Source organism: Tenrec ecaudatus, chromosome 1 (genome assembly GCF_050624435.1).
Source record: "Tenrec ecaudatus isolate mTenEca1 chromosome 1, mTenEca1.hap1, whole genome shotgun sequence".
Lineage (NCBI taxonomy): Eukaryota > Metazoa > Chordata > Mammalia > Afrosoricida > Tenrecidae > Tenrec > Tenrec ecaudatus.
In genome coordinates this window covers 118492661-118510641 of record NC_134530.1, presented here as the reverse complement: position 1 = coordinate 118510641, position 17981 = coordinate 118492661, and the positions used below count along the sequence as shown (strand labels likewise).

Genomic DNA, 17981 nt, shown 5'->3' with positions numbered 1-17981 from the left:
ACGGTTTGTTAATTATATGCTGAAACTGTTTTTTAAAAATCAATACTATTAATTGATAGGGATTCAAAAAGTTAATGGGAAAAGGCCATTCCCTTTTGTGGTTGGCAGCCCAGCAGTGAGTGAGTACCCACCGCACACCACTAGAGTGCCTTCTGCTATCTTCTAATTCCATTTTCCATCAGCTTTTTGAAGCCCTTCCCTCGTGTATTCATGTGAGTGGTTTTTTTCTTTTTAAATCAGAGAATAGGATTAAGATTAAAAAGGAACAAGGCAGAATAAAAGTGCAAAAATGTTTTTCAAAGTATTTTTGCTATTATTCTAAACTACTTAATTAAACCAAATAAAACAAAAAATGGTTGACCAGACATAAAATGTCTGAGGATAAAATGGCCTGACAATAAAATGTGTGCAACTTAGTGATCAGTGTGTTACACTGGAGAGGACTTTGCATTTTTTATTTGCCTATCAAATTTCCTGGCCTTATTGGGTGTTACTGGGTCTACGTAATAACATAAGTAATTGTTTTTTATTTTAGTGTTTCTGTTAAATTTACTTAAGAGCTGTATGATGGAGTGTTTCTTCCAGCAAGTTGAACCATTTTCTCCTGATGGCAATACATTCCACAAAATACTAGTCTAGCAGGAATATTTTTTGAAATAAAATCAAACATCTTTGCTGTCAAGTTGATTCTCACTATGATCCTATATGATCATAAGTTATATGGTCCTATAACTCACTAGAGTTATAAAAATCTAGAACATTTTTGGAAGAATAAAGTATCTTAAAAATCGGCACATTGATATTTCTTTCTCCTTATTCATTCACGGTAAGTAAAGTCATCAAACTAAAAGGTATATAAAAGGTACACCCCACAACAGTGGAAGGGGTAGTGAATTATTTAATGTGGGTCTTCTGAAAAAGGTCTCTGTAACTCCCCCAAAATGACTTTTTCCTGCATGGGTCTAGAAAAGGTGGTGTGGGAAGACACTGACAGGATTCACCTGTGAGTTAATTGTTAACAGGATTAATTGTGATTGCCATCTTGTTGAAAATAAAACCAGCCCTCTGAGAAGCAAGAGGGAGGATCTCCCTACCAGCAAGAGCCAGAAGTGGGGTATGTCCTCTGGCCCCCCAAATCCCTAAGCAGTGAACCTTCTGGGTCCAGGTGGCAGCTGTAACATCAGAGGAGCAACAGTAGAAACAGGAGCCTGAGGATGAGATGGACGAACGGACTTCCCTACCCACCGAGCAAATAAAGTGAGGGCTTTGGGGCAGGAGGCAGGCTTGTGGAGCGGGGTGACTCTGGGGCTAGTGGGAGCTGAACTTGCAGCCCCATGGAGGTGGAGCCAAGTACCTTCGGGTTGTTACTGAAATCGGGTGCCAATGGACACTAGATCCGAGGACCTGGGTTTGCCGCCCTCACGGAGCTAGAGCTAAATGCCTTTGGGCTGAAATTTAAAAGAGTGGCATGCCGTTGGGCATTTATCAGTAGCCCTGAAGCAACTTTGGAATATGTCTTCATACACAATCGTATCTGTTAACTTCTTAAATAAGCTCTGTAATCACGAACATGATCTGTGAGTTCGTTGGAGCCCTTACAATGAATTACCGAACTCAGTAACTGGAAAAGTACAGAGGGTCGTGAATGACAGGACAGTCATCAAACCAAAAGATATTTTTAAAGTACACCAATAAGACATCTTAATTATGCACATCAAAAACATTTCTTCTATTTGATTTTGTTTAGGTATTTTTGTTCAAAATCTTGTAAGGCCTGTTATTATTTTCACAATACTTTTTCACTTTTAACATGCGATTCACTTTGAAAATATTCAAACCCTTGAGCTTTCATGTCGATATTTAATAAATGAGATTAATCTTTTCAAAATGCTTTCTACTTTTTCAACTACAAGGACCCCAGCATATACCACAGCTTCATTCAAAGTACAAGACTTTTGCCAAAAGCAAAAGCACTCAATACATTATTTTAATAATGAAAACCTCAAGTATTAGAAACCAAGCTGTGTGTAGAAAAAAATAAATCATTCAGGTGAAAGGGTAACAAACATTCAAACGGAGGATAATGCAGCCCTGAGGAAATATATGCATATGAATGAAGTTTATGAAATTGGTTCAATGCCTCTACAAAGAAAAAATAATTAGTTTATTTTAAAGCTGCCTATAAAATGTTTTCAATAATGTAATATGAATTATTTATAGAAAAATATACATCTAACTTTAGAGTCAATGTTTTATTGAAAATTACTGAGTACTGTGAAAGGAACTAGAAACAGAAATACATTGTTTTATGTATGTAATGTTTAGGAGTCTTTTTTGAATTAAATGATATAAAAATAATATTTACTGTTAATCTATGTGAATTATGAAGATCTTATTCTCTTTCACAATTTAAGAAATTAAACAGAGTAGGATATCAATTTTATTTTCAAATTTAAAACAAAATGCCCTTAAATTTGATAAGTTTAAGTTCATTGCTTTAAAATCTTAACTGCTAATTAAAAGACCCGGCAGACATGTCTAAGTTTAAACAAGAAAAAATAAAGTGCTTTGACATATTTTTAAAAATGTTTTTGAAGCTATTGCAGTAACCTTATGAAGGAATTTATTTGGATTTCAAGTTATACTTTATTGGTATTATGTGCACTATAAAGAACCTGTAAATGGGTTCAAGAGTTGCATATGTGTGGAACATTCCTTTTGGCCAATTTTCTGATTTCTACTTCATGCAGCACAAACCTTGGATACTGTAAACCTATACTTCTGTGAATTTTTCTTTAGAGAATTATGGAAATAGCTGATCCTATTCCATCCCCCAAATATAGAAAGCTACAGTTACTTCCCATTACAAGCAAATGCAAATATAAAGGAAAATCACTTCCCACACCTCACCTCTCAAAAGTTTCTTAATACATCGGAATTTTAAAACAAAAAAGCAAGGCAAATCCAGGGTAAGTGCCCCCCCTTCACCGCGGCTGGTTTGAAAAGCAGCTATATACAGGTACCAATAGCTGAATGACAGCGTCTTTGCATTCTCAGTTCTCAGCCAATGAAGTAAGTCATCATCTCACGGACCTCTAGACCAGAGCTCAGAGCGCTCCTGAAATAGTGTCGTTCTGGTTGTGCAAGAAAGATGCATATAATGATAAAACAATTTTAAAGAGCAATAGCTAAATTTAACCTATAATTTCTTTAACATAAAAACTGTCAACTTTTGAACACTAGAGGGCAGTAAAACACTAGAAGGTATATTTAAATTACTTACCTAAAAGTGGCAAAAGCCAAGTCAATGCATATTTGTTGAGAGGAAAACCAAAATCATTACAACTTGATACATAATTTAGTATCTTTTTAGTTAAAATACAAGGTGTTCTTTAGTGTGTCACTACAGGTGTAACTTACTTTGCAAAATCCAAGTAAGAAACGTGTCCATGATAAAATCCTGGTTTCATCTCTTTCCAGGAAGTTACATTCTTTACAAAGCGCACCTAAAGAAAGAGAGAACACTTATTGTTTAAGGGCACTTTAAAGAAAATTTAAAATGTGACGATAGTAAAATACTTTTTAGTTAGCATCATTAAAAACTAATCACTCTACTTTGATGGTTACAGAGCTCGAAAACACAGGTTTAGACAAAGGATAGTACAATCTGAAACTATTCATTCATCTCAGTGCTCGACTCATCCCCAGAAGACACAGCTGTGAAAACGCAAACACATAATGGCTAACACACGAGAAAATGCCCTCAAACACAAATCATCTGGGAGATGCAAATCAAAACGGTGATACACTCATTGTGTAGTCCAATTCAGACAACAAGTGCTGAAGAAGGTGTGGAGAAATTGGAACTCTAAACATTGCAGTGGATTTATAAATATGTGAAACCACAGAGGAAAGTGATACAGCGATATGGTGCTTCCTAAAACAACAGGGTACAGAAGCATTCGACTGTGTGAATCTGAACAAACGACAGACAGCCTTAAGAAGAGGAATTTCAGAACACTTCAGTGGGCTCATGCAGAAAGCATACATGGATCTAGAGGCAGTCATGTGAGCAGAACAGGAGAATATACTCATGGAGGTCAAGAGATTAAATGACACCTTGGGCAAATCTGTACAAGATATTCTTAAAGTGTTAAAAAGCAAAGATGTTTCTTTGAAGACTCAGGTGTGCTTGAGCAAGTCATAGTATTTTCAATATCTTCATATGCATGTGAAAGTTGAACATGCATGTTGTGCTTGTCAGGGTAGACTAGAGAAACAAATTCATAAACATGCCTAAGTGTAGAAGAAATAATTTTATATACAAAAGCAGTTGAATATTGAAAAAATGTCCCAGCCCACTTCAGATCAAGTCCCTAAGTCCGATATTAGCCCACATGTCTGATACCAATATACAAAGTCTTCTTCAGACTCATGAAACACATGCAATGACCCCGAGTGCAGGACGATCACAGGCCAATGGGTAGAAAGTCTTTGGATCCAGTGGCGTTGTGAGCATCTCAGTGCTGGCTTCTCCAGCTTCCAGGGCTGCATCAGGTAGGTCCCTGTGGCTTCGCCTCAAGGATATCTCACAGGGAGGCAGGAGAGAGAGAGGAGTCTCTTCTGCCTCCAAGGAAGAAAATACAGGATTTCCAAGAATTCTCAGGAGAAGGCCATGCCCACCCAGAGGCCTCATTTGCTATGACCTGATTGACAGACTAGACTCCACCCCTTTACTCATAATCCTTTTAACTTCACCAGATTCTGTAACAACCTCTAGTCAATTTGACACTTTCACAAAACTCTTTAGCCCAGTGGCTCTGACCCTTCCTAATACGGCAAGCCTTTAATATAGCTTCTCATGTTGTAGAGAACCCCAACCATAACATTATTTTTGTTGCTACCTCATAACTATAATGTTGCTACTGTTATGAATCGTAATGTAAATATCTGATATGCAGGATGTGTTTTCATTGTTACAAATTGAACATCATTAAAGCACAGTGATGAATCACAAAAACAATATGCAATTATATATTGTGAGATATTTATTTTTAATGACAAATGAGATTATGTCGTGAAGCATGTGTAGCATGAGTAACAGTCTTCACCCTGGGTACTTGGATATGGGCGTATCTGCATGTGGGTGGACCCGCCTGGAGACGGATAGAGGAGCGGTGTCTCCGTTCCTAAGACCATCAGAAATAAGTGTTTTCCCGATGGTCTTAGGCAACCCCTGTGAAAGGGTCGTTCGATGCCCCCCACACCCCAAAGGGGTTGCAACCCACAGGTTGAGAACCACAGCTTTAGCCATGTATAAATTTAAAACAAACAATAATCAAATCCTATCTGTACCTAACAGGATAAAACAAAAATGCATATAATTCAATATGTGCAATCCTCATTTAAACGTAGCATTTTATAAGTGAACAAAAAAATCCTATGCCTAATAACTGCAGTTAAGTAACAACACACCATAATCCTTTATTTCTATGAATATATTCCCCCACCTATGAAAGCTTGTAAGCCAACTACTTCATGCCTTTATCCGCTCCAGTTTGGGTATCCAATTTCTGTACTGCCCACTTAAATCAACCCAGTGCTCCGAGGAGGCAATCGCATACTTTGATGTGAAGAATCTTCATTCCAGTTGGAACTTTGTGAAATCCGTATCCATAAGCAAAGTCAAATCAGGACAGGCCATCCATAAAGTCTGCAGCAACATGCACCAGTTTACAGTGGTACATATCTTCTCTTCATCTGGTCAGGTTCTGGTCAACTCACTATGGACTACCTCTCGCTTAGGCTCACTAGGGTGCCCATTGGTCGTCTTGCCTTTAGACCATGGCCCCATCACAAATTCTCAACAATCCTGGTCCCCTTGTCCTAGGTCATGAACTTCAGACCAGTCAACCCACTCTCATCTTCTCCTCTAGTTCCTGTGAACCAGGTCCATGGGTGTCAGTGGTCTCTCTATTGCTGCAATTCTCCCACTTCACTCAACAAGTGGATCCAGGTGGTCACCTATCAAGCATTTCAACCTGCCCACAAGCTCCCTCTAACATTCAGTCCTAAAGAGCTTTCTTCATAGTTGCAGATTTTTTCCAGTTACTGACCAAACCAATCATCCAAATTTCAAATATCCTGAGTTCCTTTTCCTTCAATCTGTCAATCTTGCCCTTAGGCACATCTCTTGGAATACAAATATCCTGAGTACTCCAAAGCACCGGGTGGGGCTTACCTTTCACAGCCTTCTTTCCAGGTGTGTCCTAAATCCATTTAAAGATAGAATTTTAATGGTTCAAAGCAAGTGGGCTTACAGCTTTCTATTTTAAACTTCCCAATAAATATTTCTATCAATCATTATATTGATAATAAGCAGAAGAAATCATTATAAGCAAAGTAGAACCTGATACTAAATTCAATACTTCAATGCAATCCTTATTTAGCTTATCTTAATCCTTATTCTATTGATACAAAAATATGGGGTTAGGCCTCTGAAAGCGTCAAGTCAAGCCAGAGCCAGGCTTTCTGTCACCCGTTTTCACTTAGTAGCATAGTCTCTGAGAAATTCAAGGGGTGATTTCTACCCGAGCTTAAAATATACATTAACAACATTCATTTTTGCCATTTGACGCAGAAATAAATCAAAGACTACAAACAAACAAATTAATCAAAACGTTAACTTCTCATATTCTTTCCAGAAAACAATTTAGCAAACTGCATGGATATATCTGATTTCTGGCTAGCCAAAGAAAAAAAAACGATCATGAGGGAGAGGTCAAACAAACATCTACTCTCCATTTTTGTGATTTGCTTCTCTAGTACCCAACTCCCAAAGTACCATAATGTGTTGGTCCAGGTAGACTAGAGAAACAAATTCATAAACATATCTATTTGTATAAGAAAAAATGTTATATACAAGAGCAATTGAATATTGAGAAAACATCCCAGCCCAGTCCAGATCAAGTCTATATGTCCGATATTACCCCATATAGCTGATACCAGTATATAAAGTCCTCTTCAGACTTACGAAACACATGCAATGATACTGAGTGCAGGACGATTATGGGTCAATGGGTAGAAAGTCTTTGGATCCAGTGGCAATGTAAGCATCTCAGCACTGACAGGGTTCTCCACATGGCTCCTACAGCTTCCCTGGTTCTGGCTGCATCAGCGAAGCTACATGTGGCTTGTAGTCAGGAATATCTCACAGGGAGTGAGCGTGTGTCCCACCTCCAGTGAGCTTTTTATCTTCTTAGCACCTCCAAATGAGGTCAACAAGCTGCGACATGACTGAAAGGCTAAAATCCACTACTTCACTCTCCAGTCTAAAAATGACAACAGATTATATAAGTACCACACATACTCAATAAAGAAGACCAAAGGAAAATTGATGCATTTGAACTATGGTTCCGGCAAAGAAAGTTCCATGGACTGCCAAGAACAAATTGATCTGTCTTGGAAGAACACCCAAAATGTAAGACTTTGTCTCACCTACTTCAGACATATTATCAGGAGAGGCCAGTCCCTGGAGAAGGGCATCTGCTTGGTAAAAGGGAGGGGCAGTGAAAAAGAGAAAGGCCTTAGACAAGATGAACTGACACAGTGGTCAAGACAATGAGCTCAAACTTAAGAACAATTGTGAGGATAGTACTTGCTAGGGTAGTGTTTCATTCTGTTGTACATATAACAGCAAACAAAATAACTGGCACTAGAAATCCCATTGTTCTTGTTAGGTGTCATTGAGTCGGTTCTCATCTACAGTAACCCTATGCAAAACAGAAATTCCATCTAACCCAGCAAAATCTCTGTTAGGCACATACTCCAAATAAGTAAGAGACAATGCAGAAACAGAGGTATGCTTTCCCATGCTCAGTGTTGCACAGTTCACAATATGAAGAAGCTGGAAACAGCCCAAATCCCCAACAGTAGAATGGACAAAGAAACTATGGTACATACATGCAATGGAATACTATACATACCTATAACACAGTGATGAAACTGTGAAACATCTCATGACATGCAGGAGCCTGGAAACCATTATGCTGAGTGAAGCTCATCAGTCACAAGAGGACAAATATTCCATGAGTCCACTACTATAAGGATAAACCCCAAGACCGAGGTAGGCTTCCATTCTCAGGGACTTCTAATCTGTACTGTAATCTTATAATCGGGTACCCCAAGCAATAAAGTAGAGAGCCCACCTAGTGCTCTTGAACAATACAAGGGGATATCCCCCCTACATTCCCCCCCCCAAAAGGAAAGAAAACGGAAAAAAGCTCCCTTCTAGGCAAGCATCAAGCAACTCACTCTGAGTTAGTGCACCCAGTGGCATCGCTCTAGGAAGGTTCTCTCTGGTCACAGTGAATTTTTTTGTTCAAGCAGTTTTGCTCAAACCTTGATTTTTGTGATGGCCGATTCAGGAGACCAGTGTGCGGTTGTAAAAATTTGTTTCCTGCTCAGGAAAAATGCTGCAGAAACTGTTGTGATGTTTAACACAGCTTAATAGGATAGCACTAAGGGAAAAACTCAAATGTACAGTGGTTTTCTAGTTTCAAAAAGGGTGAAATGTCAATTGATGACAAACCTCATTCTGGCTGTCCATCGACTTTCCAAATAGATGAAAATGTCGACAAAGTTCGTGCACTTGTGCTCACAGATCCACAGATCACTGAAGAGATGGGGAAGTGAGATAGTTAAGGTTTATTGTGCCAACCTGGCCAGACAACACATATGGGATTAATTGAAGGGCAGAGAGATAAATAGCTCCGTGAGCCTCACCTTTCTAGTTCTCTGGTCTCTTGCTTCTCCAAGGAGAAGCCACATGGACCTACCCTGATGCAGCTCTGGGTGCTGGAGCAGCTGTGTGGAGAACCCTGCCAGCGCTGAGATGCTGACACGCTCACTGACTCGGCTTTCCTCCTGCAGTTGGAGTCATTGTGTGTGTTTTGTGTGATTGAAGGGAACTTTGTAGATTGGTGCTGCACAGATGGGCTAGGACAGCACTGGGTTGGAATGATTTCTTAATGTACACTTACCCTTTACATAAAACTCTGTCATATATATAAGTTTCTGTGGATTTGTTTCTCTAGTCTACCCAGACTTACACAGGAAATTATCTGGACTACCCTGGAGCTTGGTTCAGCAAATTTTAAAGGAAGATTTGGAAATGAAGTGTTGCTGCAAAATTTGTGCCTCAGGTTACGAATGATCAGGGAAAAGAACATCGACGGGAAACAGGCCTTGCTTGAAAGAACAGCTCCAAAGGGACCCAGAACCCTCCCCCCCCCTCAAAGTCATTACTGGTGATGACATGGTGCTATTTTTATGACCCCAAAAGGAAAGATCAATTAAGTCAGTGGAAGACACGATCATTACCTTGCCCCACAAAACTAGGGTGAAATCAAAGATCAAGATGATGCTCATATGTTTTTTTGATGTGAGGGGATAGTGCAGTTAGTTCATTTCACCAGGTGCAACTGTTAACCGAGCTTTCCATTCAGAGCAGCGGTTCTCAACCTGTGGGACGCAACCCCTTTGGGATGGAACTAAGCTTTCACAGGGGTGGCCCAATTCAGAACAGTACGAAAATTAGTTATGAAGTGCAAACGAAAATACTTTTATGGTGGGGGGGGGTCACCACAACACGAGGACCTGTATGAAAGGGTCGCAGCATTAGGAAAGTTGAGAACCTCTGGGCCAAAAGAGGCCTGATTTGTGGCAGACAGGGGACTGGTTTTACCAGGATAATGCACCTGCTCACGCAGCCATCTTCAGTATACATTTTTGGCACAATACAGCATGCCTCTCTGCTCCACATCCCTTACTCACCTGACCTCACCCCATGGGACTTTTTTGTTTCTACAAATGAAGAGGTACATGAAAGGACAGTGATTTGACATGTAGAAAAGGTGAAGGAAAAAATAGGGGATGTGCTATCAGCCATTCAAATAGATGAGTATGAAAAATGCTTCTAAGAATGGAATGGCAGATTTGACAAATGAATTAAGTGTAATGGAGAGTGCATTGAAGGTGATAAGGATGTTTTGTAAAAATAATTTAAATACATAGCTTTGAAAAAAAATTCCTTTTTTTCAGGTACTCACCCCCTCATATACCACCCTCTTTATATGTGCATCTTAAAAACACTTAGACAGAGTAGACCTCACTTCAGTTGGGGTCAGCTTCTCAAGCTAGGAGGAGAGGGAGGAGACAACTCAGTTGCTGTCATACCCCAAAGCAATAGACAGACACTCCTGTAAGATTAGTGAACCTTCATAGAAATTCAAGTCACGATGGAGGTAGGGTGCATGTTATGTCTTAGAGAAGATGATTATACTTATGTTGTTGGGTAAAGTAGGAGAAGCAATTCTCCCACGGTGGGGGGAGAGGGGGAATTCTTATACTGTGTTCCTAAGAGGTCACTTCTAACCTAGTTTCTATCCAGCCCTTGGTGACACAGGCCATGTGCTATAGAATACTGGGACATTAGATTCGGTCCTTTTGAGGTATACAACATCCTTCATAGGTCATACCAGTTGGATCCTATGTAGAAATTTCAAGTAGTGAAACTGGGCTTTACCTCAAATTCATCTACAGCAGATTCAAGGAACAGACACACTCCCTTGAACCTAGGATCAAACACCCCAGTGTGAGGAGCGGGTGACTGCTAGCCCAAGTTATGGAACTGGTGGTTGTTGGACTTTGGTTTGGATCTCGTTTTAAGGGTGCCAATCAATGAATGGTGGCCCAGAATTACCATATATCTACTATTTTAATTAATGCCCTGCTTGCTTTCTTATGGGAACAAGTCAGGGCTTTTTACTTCGGTAAAAACGCACAGTGCAGCTCCACCCTGTCTAACAGGACCACGATGAGTCAGCATTGACTTATTGCTAGTGCGGGGTTTTGTTTTGCTTTCTTTCTTATGATACGTACTACTTAGTCATGGTTCTTCCTTTGTGAATGGGTGTTAACGTTGTAACCTATCATCAACTCCGTCTGTTTGTGTAAATAGTGTCCACTCAGTTAAGTGTTTCATCTGTACAGGTCAACAATTCATGTATTGAAGCCAGTGCATACTTGTACAATTTCCCTTTCTCAACAGTGTTTGAAATTCTATACCATTGTCTAAATTAATGACACTATCAACAGAATTATCTTATGACCCAGGATGATGATTTATAATATTCTCTATCATAAAATGATGAGATCTCGTAAGTGAACCAGATGCCTACACTAACCATAGATATATGAATGGATTGGGGGGACAGACTTAATCTAGCTCCAACCTAAAAACATTCAGTTTTTATGACATGGGTGTTCTCCATGCTCGCCCTAATGAAGATCACTGAAGATAGGGATTCAATTGCAAATTGTGAAAAAGAAACCAGAGGGTGCCTGGCTATCAGAGAAAATAGTATCTAGGGTTTTATAGGCTTATCTTAAAACAAGCAGCCTCAAATGAGTGTCAACTAAGTGCACATGTAAGAATCACACTAGCCTGTGTGATCCAAGGATAATAAATAAAACTCAAATTGGTGGTATCGGAGTATAAATCAGGCAGCAAAGCCCCAAATCCATTTATAGGATCCCCAGATGAATTAAATCTTCAGTGATACTCTTCTGACCATAGTCCAGGCATGTTAATAATTTTGCTGTCAAACAGCACTGGAGAGCTGATAATGGTAGATGTAGCTAGGTAAAACTGTATTACCCTGTCATTTGATTTCCTATTTGACCTATTTTAAAGTTGTTTCACTTTCCAATATTTTCTTTTTGATTTGAGTTTTTTCCTGTTTTGTCTAGCCATTGTTGTTGGGCTTTGTTTGCTTGCTTGCTAGCTTTGTAGGATTGTGTTTTGTTTTGTTTGCATGATTTTCTGTGTATGAAATCCAGGACAGGCAGATCTCCAGCTACGGTAACAGGGTAGGAGTTTAACAGGGGAGGAAGGGGGAAACGGGCAGCTGACAACAATGAGTATGAGAAGAACATATTCTGAAATTGAGTGCAGTGGTGATTGCACATATTTTTAATCATTTTTTATTGGGGGCTCATACAACTCATCACAATCTATACATACATCCACTGTGTCAAGTACATTTGTTGCCACCATCATTCTCAAAACATTGGCTTTCTACTTGAGCCCTTGGTATCAGCTCATTTTTTCCCCTCCCTATCCTCCCTTCTCTCACGAACCCTTGATAATTTATAAATTATTATTATTTTGTCATGTCTTATACTGCCTGACATCTCCCTTTACCCACTTTTCTGTGGTCCGTCCCCCAGAGAGGGGGTTATATGTAGATCCTTATGATTGGTTCCCCCTTTCTAATCCACCTTCCCCTTACCCTCCTGGTATTGCTACTCTCATTATTGGTTCTGAGGGGGTTATCTGTCCTGGGTTCCCTGTTTCCAGTTCCTATCTGTACCAGTGTACATGCTCTGATGTAGCTGGGTTTTTAAGTTAGAATTGGGATCGTGATGGGGAGGGGGAACATTAAAGAACTAGAGGAAAGTTGTATGTTTCACTGGTGCCATACTGCTTGTCTCCTCCCCGCAACCCTTCTGTAAGGGGATGTCCAGCTGCCTACAGATGGGCTTTGGGTCTCATTCTGCACTCATACTCATTCACAATGATGTTATTTTTTGCTCTCTGATGCCTGATACCTGATCCCATCAACACCTCATGATCTCATAGAATGGTGTGCTTCTGCCATGTGGGCTTTGTTGCTTCTGAGCTAGATGGCCGCTTGTTTATCTTCAAGCCTTTAAGACCCCAGATGTGATCCATATATATATTTGGCTGGGTACAGTGTACTTTATTGATGGTACATGACAAGGTCAGGCCCTCTAAGCCCCTCCCCTTCCTTTAGGGGGTCTGGATGTTATATTCTCAGTGTGTTGGGGATTGAATTGGGGGCAAAGGCTTCCCAGCAGCTGAGGGCCTCTCTTCCTCAAGTGCTGGGGCTGCTGGTCCAGGGGGGCTCTTACTCCTTGGAGGCCATGTGGACCATGAGGTCCACCACCCTGTTGCTATAGCCCAATTCATCGTCATACCAGGAAATAAGCTTGACAAAGTGGTTGTTGAAGGCAATGCCAGCCCCAGCATCAAAGGTGGAAGAGTGGGTGTCACTGTTGAAGTCACAGGAGACAACCAGTCCTCAGTGTAGCCCAGGATGCCCTTTAGGGGACCACTGGCCGCCTGTTTGACCACCTTCTTGATGTCATCCAGACGGCAGGTGAGATCCACAACAGACAGATTGGGGGTGGGGACATGGAAGGCCATGCCAATCAGTTTCCCATTCAGCTCCAGGAAAACCTTGCCCACAGCCTTGGCAGCGCCAGTAGATGCGGGGAAGATGCTCTGGGCAGCCCCACAGACATCACGCCCGGTTTCCCAGAGGGGCCATCCATGGTCTTTTGGGTGGCAGTGATGGCATGGACTGTGGTTATGAGTCCTTCCACGATGCCAAAATTGTCATGGATGACCTTGGCCAGGGGGGTCTAAGCAGCTGGTGGTGCCGGAGGCATTGCTGACCATCTTGAGGGAGCTGTCATACTCCTTGTGGTTCATGCCCATCACAAACATGGGGCATCGGCAGAAGGGACAGAGATGATCACCCTCTTGGCCCCGCCCCTCAGGTGAGCCGCGGCCTTCTCCATGGTGGTGAAGACACCAGTGGACTCCACGACATACTCGGCACCGGCCTCGCCCCACTTGATGTTGCGGGATCTCGCTCCTGGAAGATGGAGATGGCCTTCCCATTGACGATAAGCTTCCTGTTCTCAGCCTTGATGGTGCTGTGAACTTGCCGTGGGTGGAATCATACTGGAACATGTAGACCATGTAGTTTAGATCAATAAAGGGGCCATTGATGGCAACAATCTCCACTTTGCCAGACAGGAGAGCAGCCCTGGTGACCAGGCGCCCAATGCGGCCGAATCCGTTTACTCCGACCTTTACCATCGTGTCTCGGGGATGCGGCTGGGACTGCACAGGAACAGGAGAGGAAGCTGTCTGTCGCACGAGGAGGAGCAGAAAGCCCAGATGTGATATTTTTTTATAGCTGGGCACCATCAGCTTTCTTCACCATATTTGCTTATGCAACCACTTTGTTTTCATGATTATATCAGGAAGGTGAGCATCATGGAATGCCAGTTTAATAGAACAAAGTGTTCTTTGTTGAGGGAGTACTTGAGTGGAGGCCCAATGTCCATCTGCTACCTTAATACTAAACTTATAAATATATGCACATAGATCTACTTTCCCATCCTCAAATATATTTACATATATACATCCCTGTATTTAGACCTGTATAAATGCCCTCTACCTCATAGTTTTTTCCTCTATTTCCTTTTACTTTCCTTTGTCCCACTATCATGTTTAGCCTTCACTTGGGTTTCAGTAATTCCTCTTGGTTACATTACCTTTGATCATGCCCTATCAGGCCTCCTACATCCTCCTCATCACTAATTTTGGATCACTTGTTGTTCCCTTGTCCCTGGGTTTGGTAACACCCACTTCCTTGTTTATCCCGCCTATCTTATCTAGATAGACCTTCAAAGATAATAATATGCACAAAAAACAAGACAGAGCAAAACAAAGCAACAAAAAGAAAACAGCTAACTCAGAATTGTTAAGGTGAATTGCAATTCAGCTGCTTGACTGCTTGTAAACACTGCATTTTGGAAATAAAAAGTGAGCCAATCTTAAAAAAAAAAGAAAAACAAAACAATGACAAAAAAGAGAAAAGCCTGTAAATAGTTCAAGGTCTGTTTGTAGACCTTTTAGGAGTGTTTTCTGGTTCAATCTGATGGGGAGCCACACCCTGGCCCCAAAGTCTATTTTTGGTATTCCCTCGGGACTTCCTTGCTCTGCTCTCCTTGCTGTTCTGTTGCACGTCCTTAGTGTTTTGCCTCAGTGTGGTGGGGTCAGATCAGGCACAATTCCCGGATTGTGTCTCCAGTCTTGTCCCCTATAGGGCTATGGGTCAGTGAGGGATGTCCTGTCTCATAGTGGGGCCGGCCATATGGTCCTCTCTGTGCATTGGCTGCTCTGAGCAGGGATAGCATCCTCAAGGCTTGGTGGGCCAGGATGTGCTCCACTCTCTCTTCCTCCCCTTTCATGCACAAATCTTCTTAATATGATTGAATGACTAAATTGTATGGTATGTGAAGTAGACACCAATAAAACTATTCAAAAAAACAAAGTGAACCAGAGACATAGTCAAACCATTCCATGAATGGATTTTTGACTCGAATCTAAGTCTAAACGTATTCTTTTAATTCCTATGACATGACCCTACTCTATGCTCACCCTCATGGAGAGATCACGGAAGATGGGTCCTATGCAAAAGTGTGATAAAGAAACCAGGTGGGACCCAACTATCAGAAAAATTAGTGGCTGGGTCTTAAAGGCTTTTTTGAAACAAGCGGTCATATTAGGGAGGTGTCAACTGAGCTCACAGGGAAGAATCACACCAGCCTGTGTGATCCAAGGATGGTAAAGGCCAAAGCAAGGAACAGTACCAGAGCTTTTATAGTGAACCTGGTTTGGAGAACACTATGGATGACAGTGGAAGCCCAAAAGCAACGTGCTGTGCGGGGTCCCCACATGGATGAATCTTCTGTGAGGCCCCTCTGATCACTGTCCAGCCATGTCCACAGCCTACAGAGAACACTGTAAAGTCAGTATGGCAGCAACAGTTAGGTTAGAGTAGTAGTACCTCTGACTTCCTTTTGACCCATTTTAAAGTTGTTTCCTTGTTTTCTGCTTTCTTTTCAACTGAGGCTTAGTCCTTGCTATGGGTTTTGTTTTCACTTCCTGTTGTTGTTTTGTATGATTTCCTGCAGGACTGGTAAATCTGTAGAGATAGTAGCTGGACTCAAAAGGGTCTAGGGCACAGCAGGGGAGGTTGGGGAGATACTGAGATCAAACAACAATGAGTATGAGAAGAAAATATTCTGAATGATTGTGGTGATGACCACACAATTCTTTTTAATATGACTGAATGCCTAAATTGTATGATATGTGAGCCATATGCCAATAAAACCATTAAAATGGGAAAATACACAATATCACTTTAGCAGGTACTGATTCTCTCATTTTCACTTTTCCCAAAATCAAAACCAAAACTCAACTCATTGTCAATACATCCAGAGCTAAGTAAATATGAAATTTGAAGGTCTTGAGTTTTCTGTTTCCCTCATTTGCTAAGGTAAGCCACTAAGTGCATAAATATATCAATGGGCTAATGAACTGGAGAATCAGATAATCACAAAACTGAATACTTAACAAACGCCACTTACAAACCTTTGGTTCAATGCCAGTATTCGAGTCAAAATCTAGGGGGGAAGCAGAAGGCAAAGGGAATAAAGAAGTGGATGTAGTTACAAACAGGAAGCTTACAACATACTTAGCAACTCAGTCTTACTCTCCAGAAGTGAGACTTAATATGAATGTGTGGTACAGGAGAGAAATGAAGGAGATGCTAGATTAAAGTCTGAGAACGTGGTATTAAGCCAAATGTTTGGGAACATCATAACATTTGTGGAGTACACCGTGGGAAGCAGAAATAATAGTATAAACTTGCTCCTCCTTCACGAAGGAAGGTGAAGATTAAACTAGATCCTTGAAAGAATGAGTGACTCCTCCTCCAATGAGTGAGGCGAAGAGCTCCAGAAAGCTGGTTATTATCTGAATTCCTGCCGAGCTTCTCAAGTCTGAATGTACAAATGAACTGCTGCGGAACTCGTGCTAAAAAGCAAATTCTGACTCAGTACAACTGAAGTGCAGCCCCAAGACTGCACTTCTTACAAGTGCCTAGGGGATGATCCTCTTGCTTACCTATGGAGCACAGTGGGAATAAAACGTTAGCATATGTGGGGCCCAACTCCTGGTTTTATTCACAAAAGGTTTGCTTTGTAGGGGAGTCCTGGTGGCTATTAACCATTGGCTGTGATCTACAAGGTTAACAGTTTGAAACTACCAGCTGCTCTGAGGGAGAGAAGCAGGGCTTTCTACTCCGGTAAAAGAGCAACAGTCTCTAAGTCGCAGTGAGTACTTTGTAGTGCTGGAAATATCTCAAGACTTCAGAAGCTCTTAATCAACAGTTTCCATCCAAGGTTTCTATGATGTGAACAGAAATATACTGAAATAATACAATTTTTAAAAGATTATCTGACAAGCTACAGGAACAAATAGAACAGAATAGCTGCCAGGGTACTGTTAAACTTCAGCCTCCTCCTTCTACCCTCACGCAGTGGTATCTGAAGCATGATGGAACCAAAGTATTCCAAGAAACATTTTCAAAACCAATGAAACAAGAAAAAGATTGTGCCTTCAGTGGGACCCTGGGAGAAGTCTGGTGAAGGGGGACAGCAGAATAAGGCAAGAATGTTCCTCTCAAACTCTGTTGCTGTTTATAAAATCAGAGTGTAATGTTAGAAGTGAAAAGGACTTAGATATATGTATTTTACAGTCAAGAAAATGGAAGCCTAAGAACCATATGCCTTGGATTATGGTCCAATCACTCTTCGATACCATTGAATAATTACTTTTGTTTATTATTGTCTAATTTAAACAAGGGAGAAAAACAAAGACTTGAAAGAAAAGGAAGGAGATATTAATACTGGTAGCAGTGTTATCCTGATGACAAACATAGGCACTGAGATCTTCAGTGCTTGTCCCTAACTACGGCAGCCTCTCAGGGGTAGTCATCGCTCAAAGCTCCTCCACCCCGAAGATGCGAAAGCTCTGTCGACAGACCCCTCATATGAATCTGATTGCTTTCATATGAATCTGATTATCGCTTCTCTTAGCACCTCATCTTCCCTCCAACATACCCCACTCACCACTCTTAACGGACAGCCATGTCAACAATGATCCTTGGTTTATTCCCTTGCCTTCTGACTATTTCAGATAATCCTAGGGGTCGCTGAGCACTGATCAAATCAAGAGACCAAGACTGTCTTTG

At 41.1% G+C, this 17981-nt stretch overlaps 1 protein-coding gene across 2 annotated transcripts in view; it reads right to left on the bottom strand.

Annotated features, from left to right (window-relative positions):
- The window catches only part of HS2ST1 (heparan sulfate 2-O-sulfotransferase 1), a 176764-nt gene that overhangs the window by 29073 nt on the left and 129710 nt on the right, over window positions 1–17981 (bottom strand). For both annotated transcript variants that reach the window (XM_075558019.1, XM_075558026.1), the window contains exon 3: window positions 3421–3506. In XM_075558019.1, the coding sequence (XP_075414134.1) occupies window positions 3421–3506 (86 nt within the window). The remainder of the gene's footprint in view (window positions 1–3420; window positions 3507–17981) is intronic.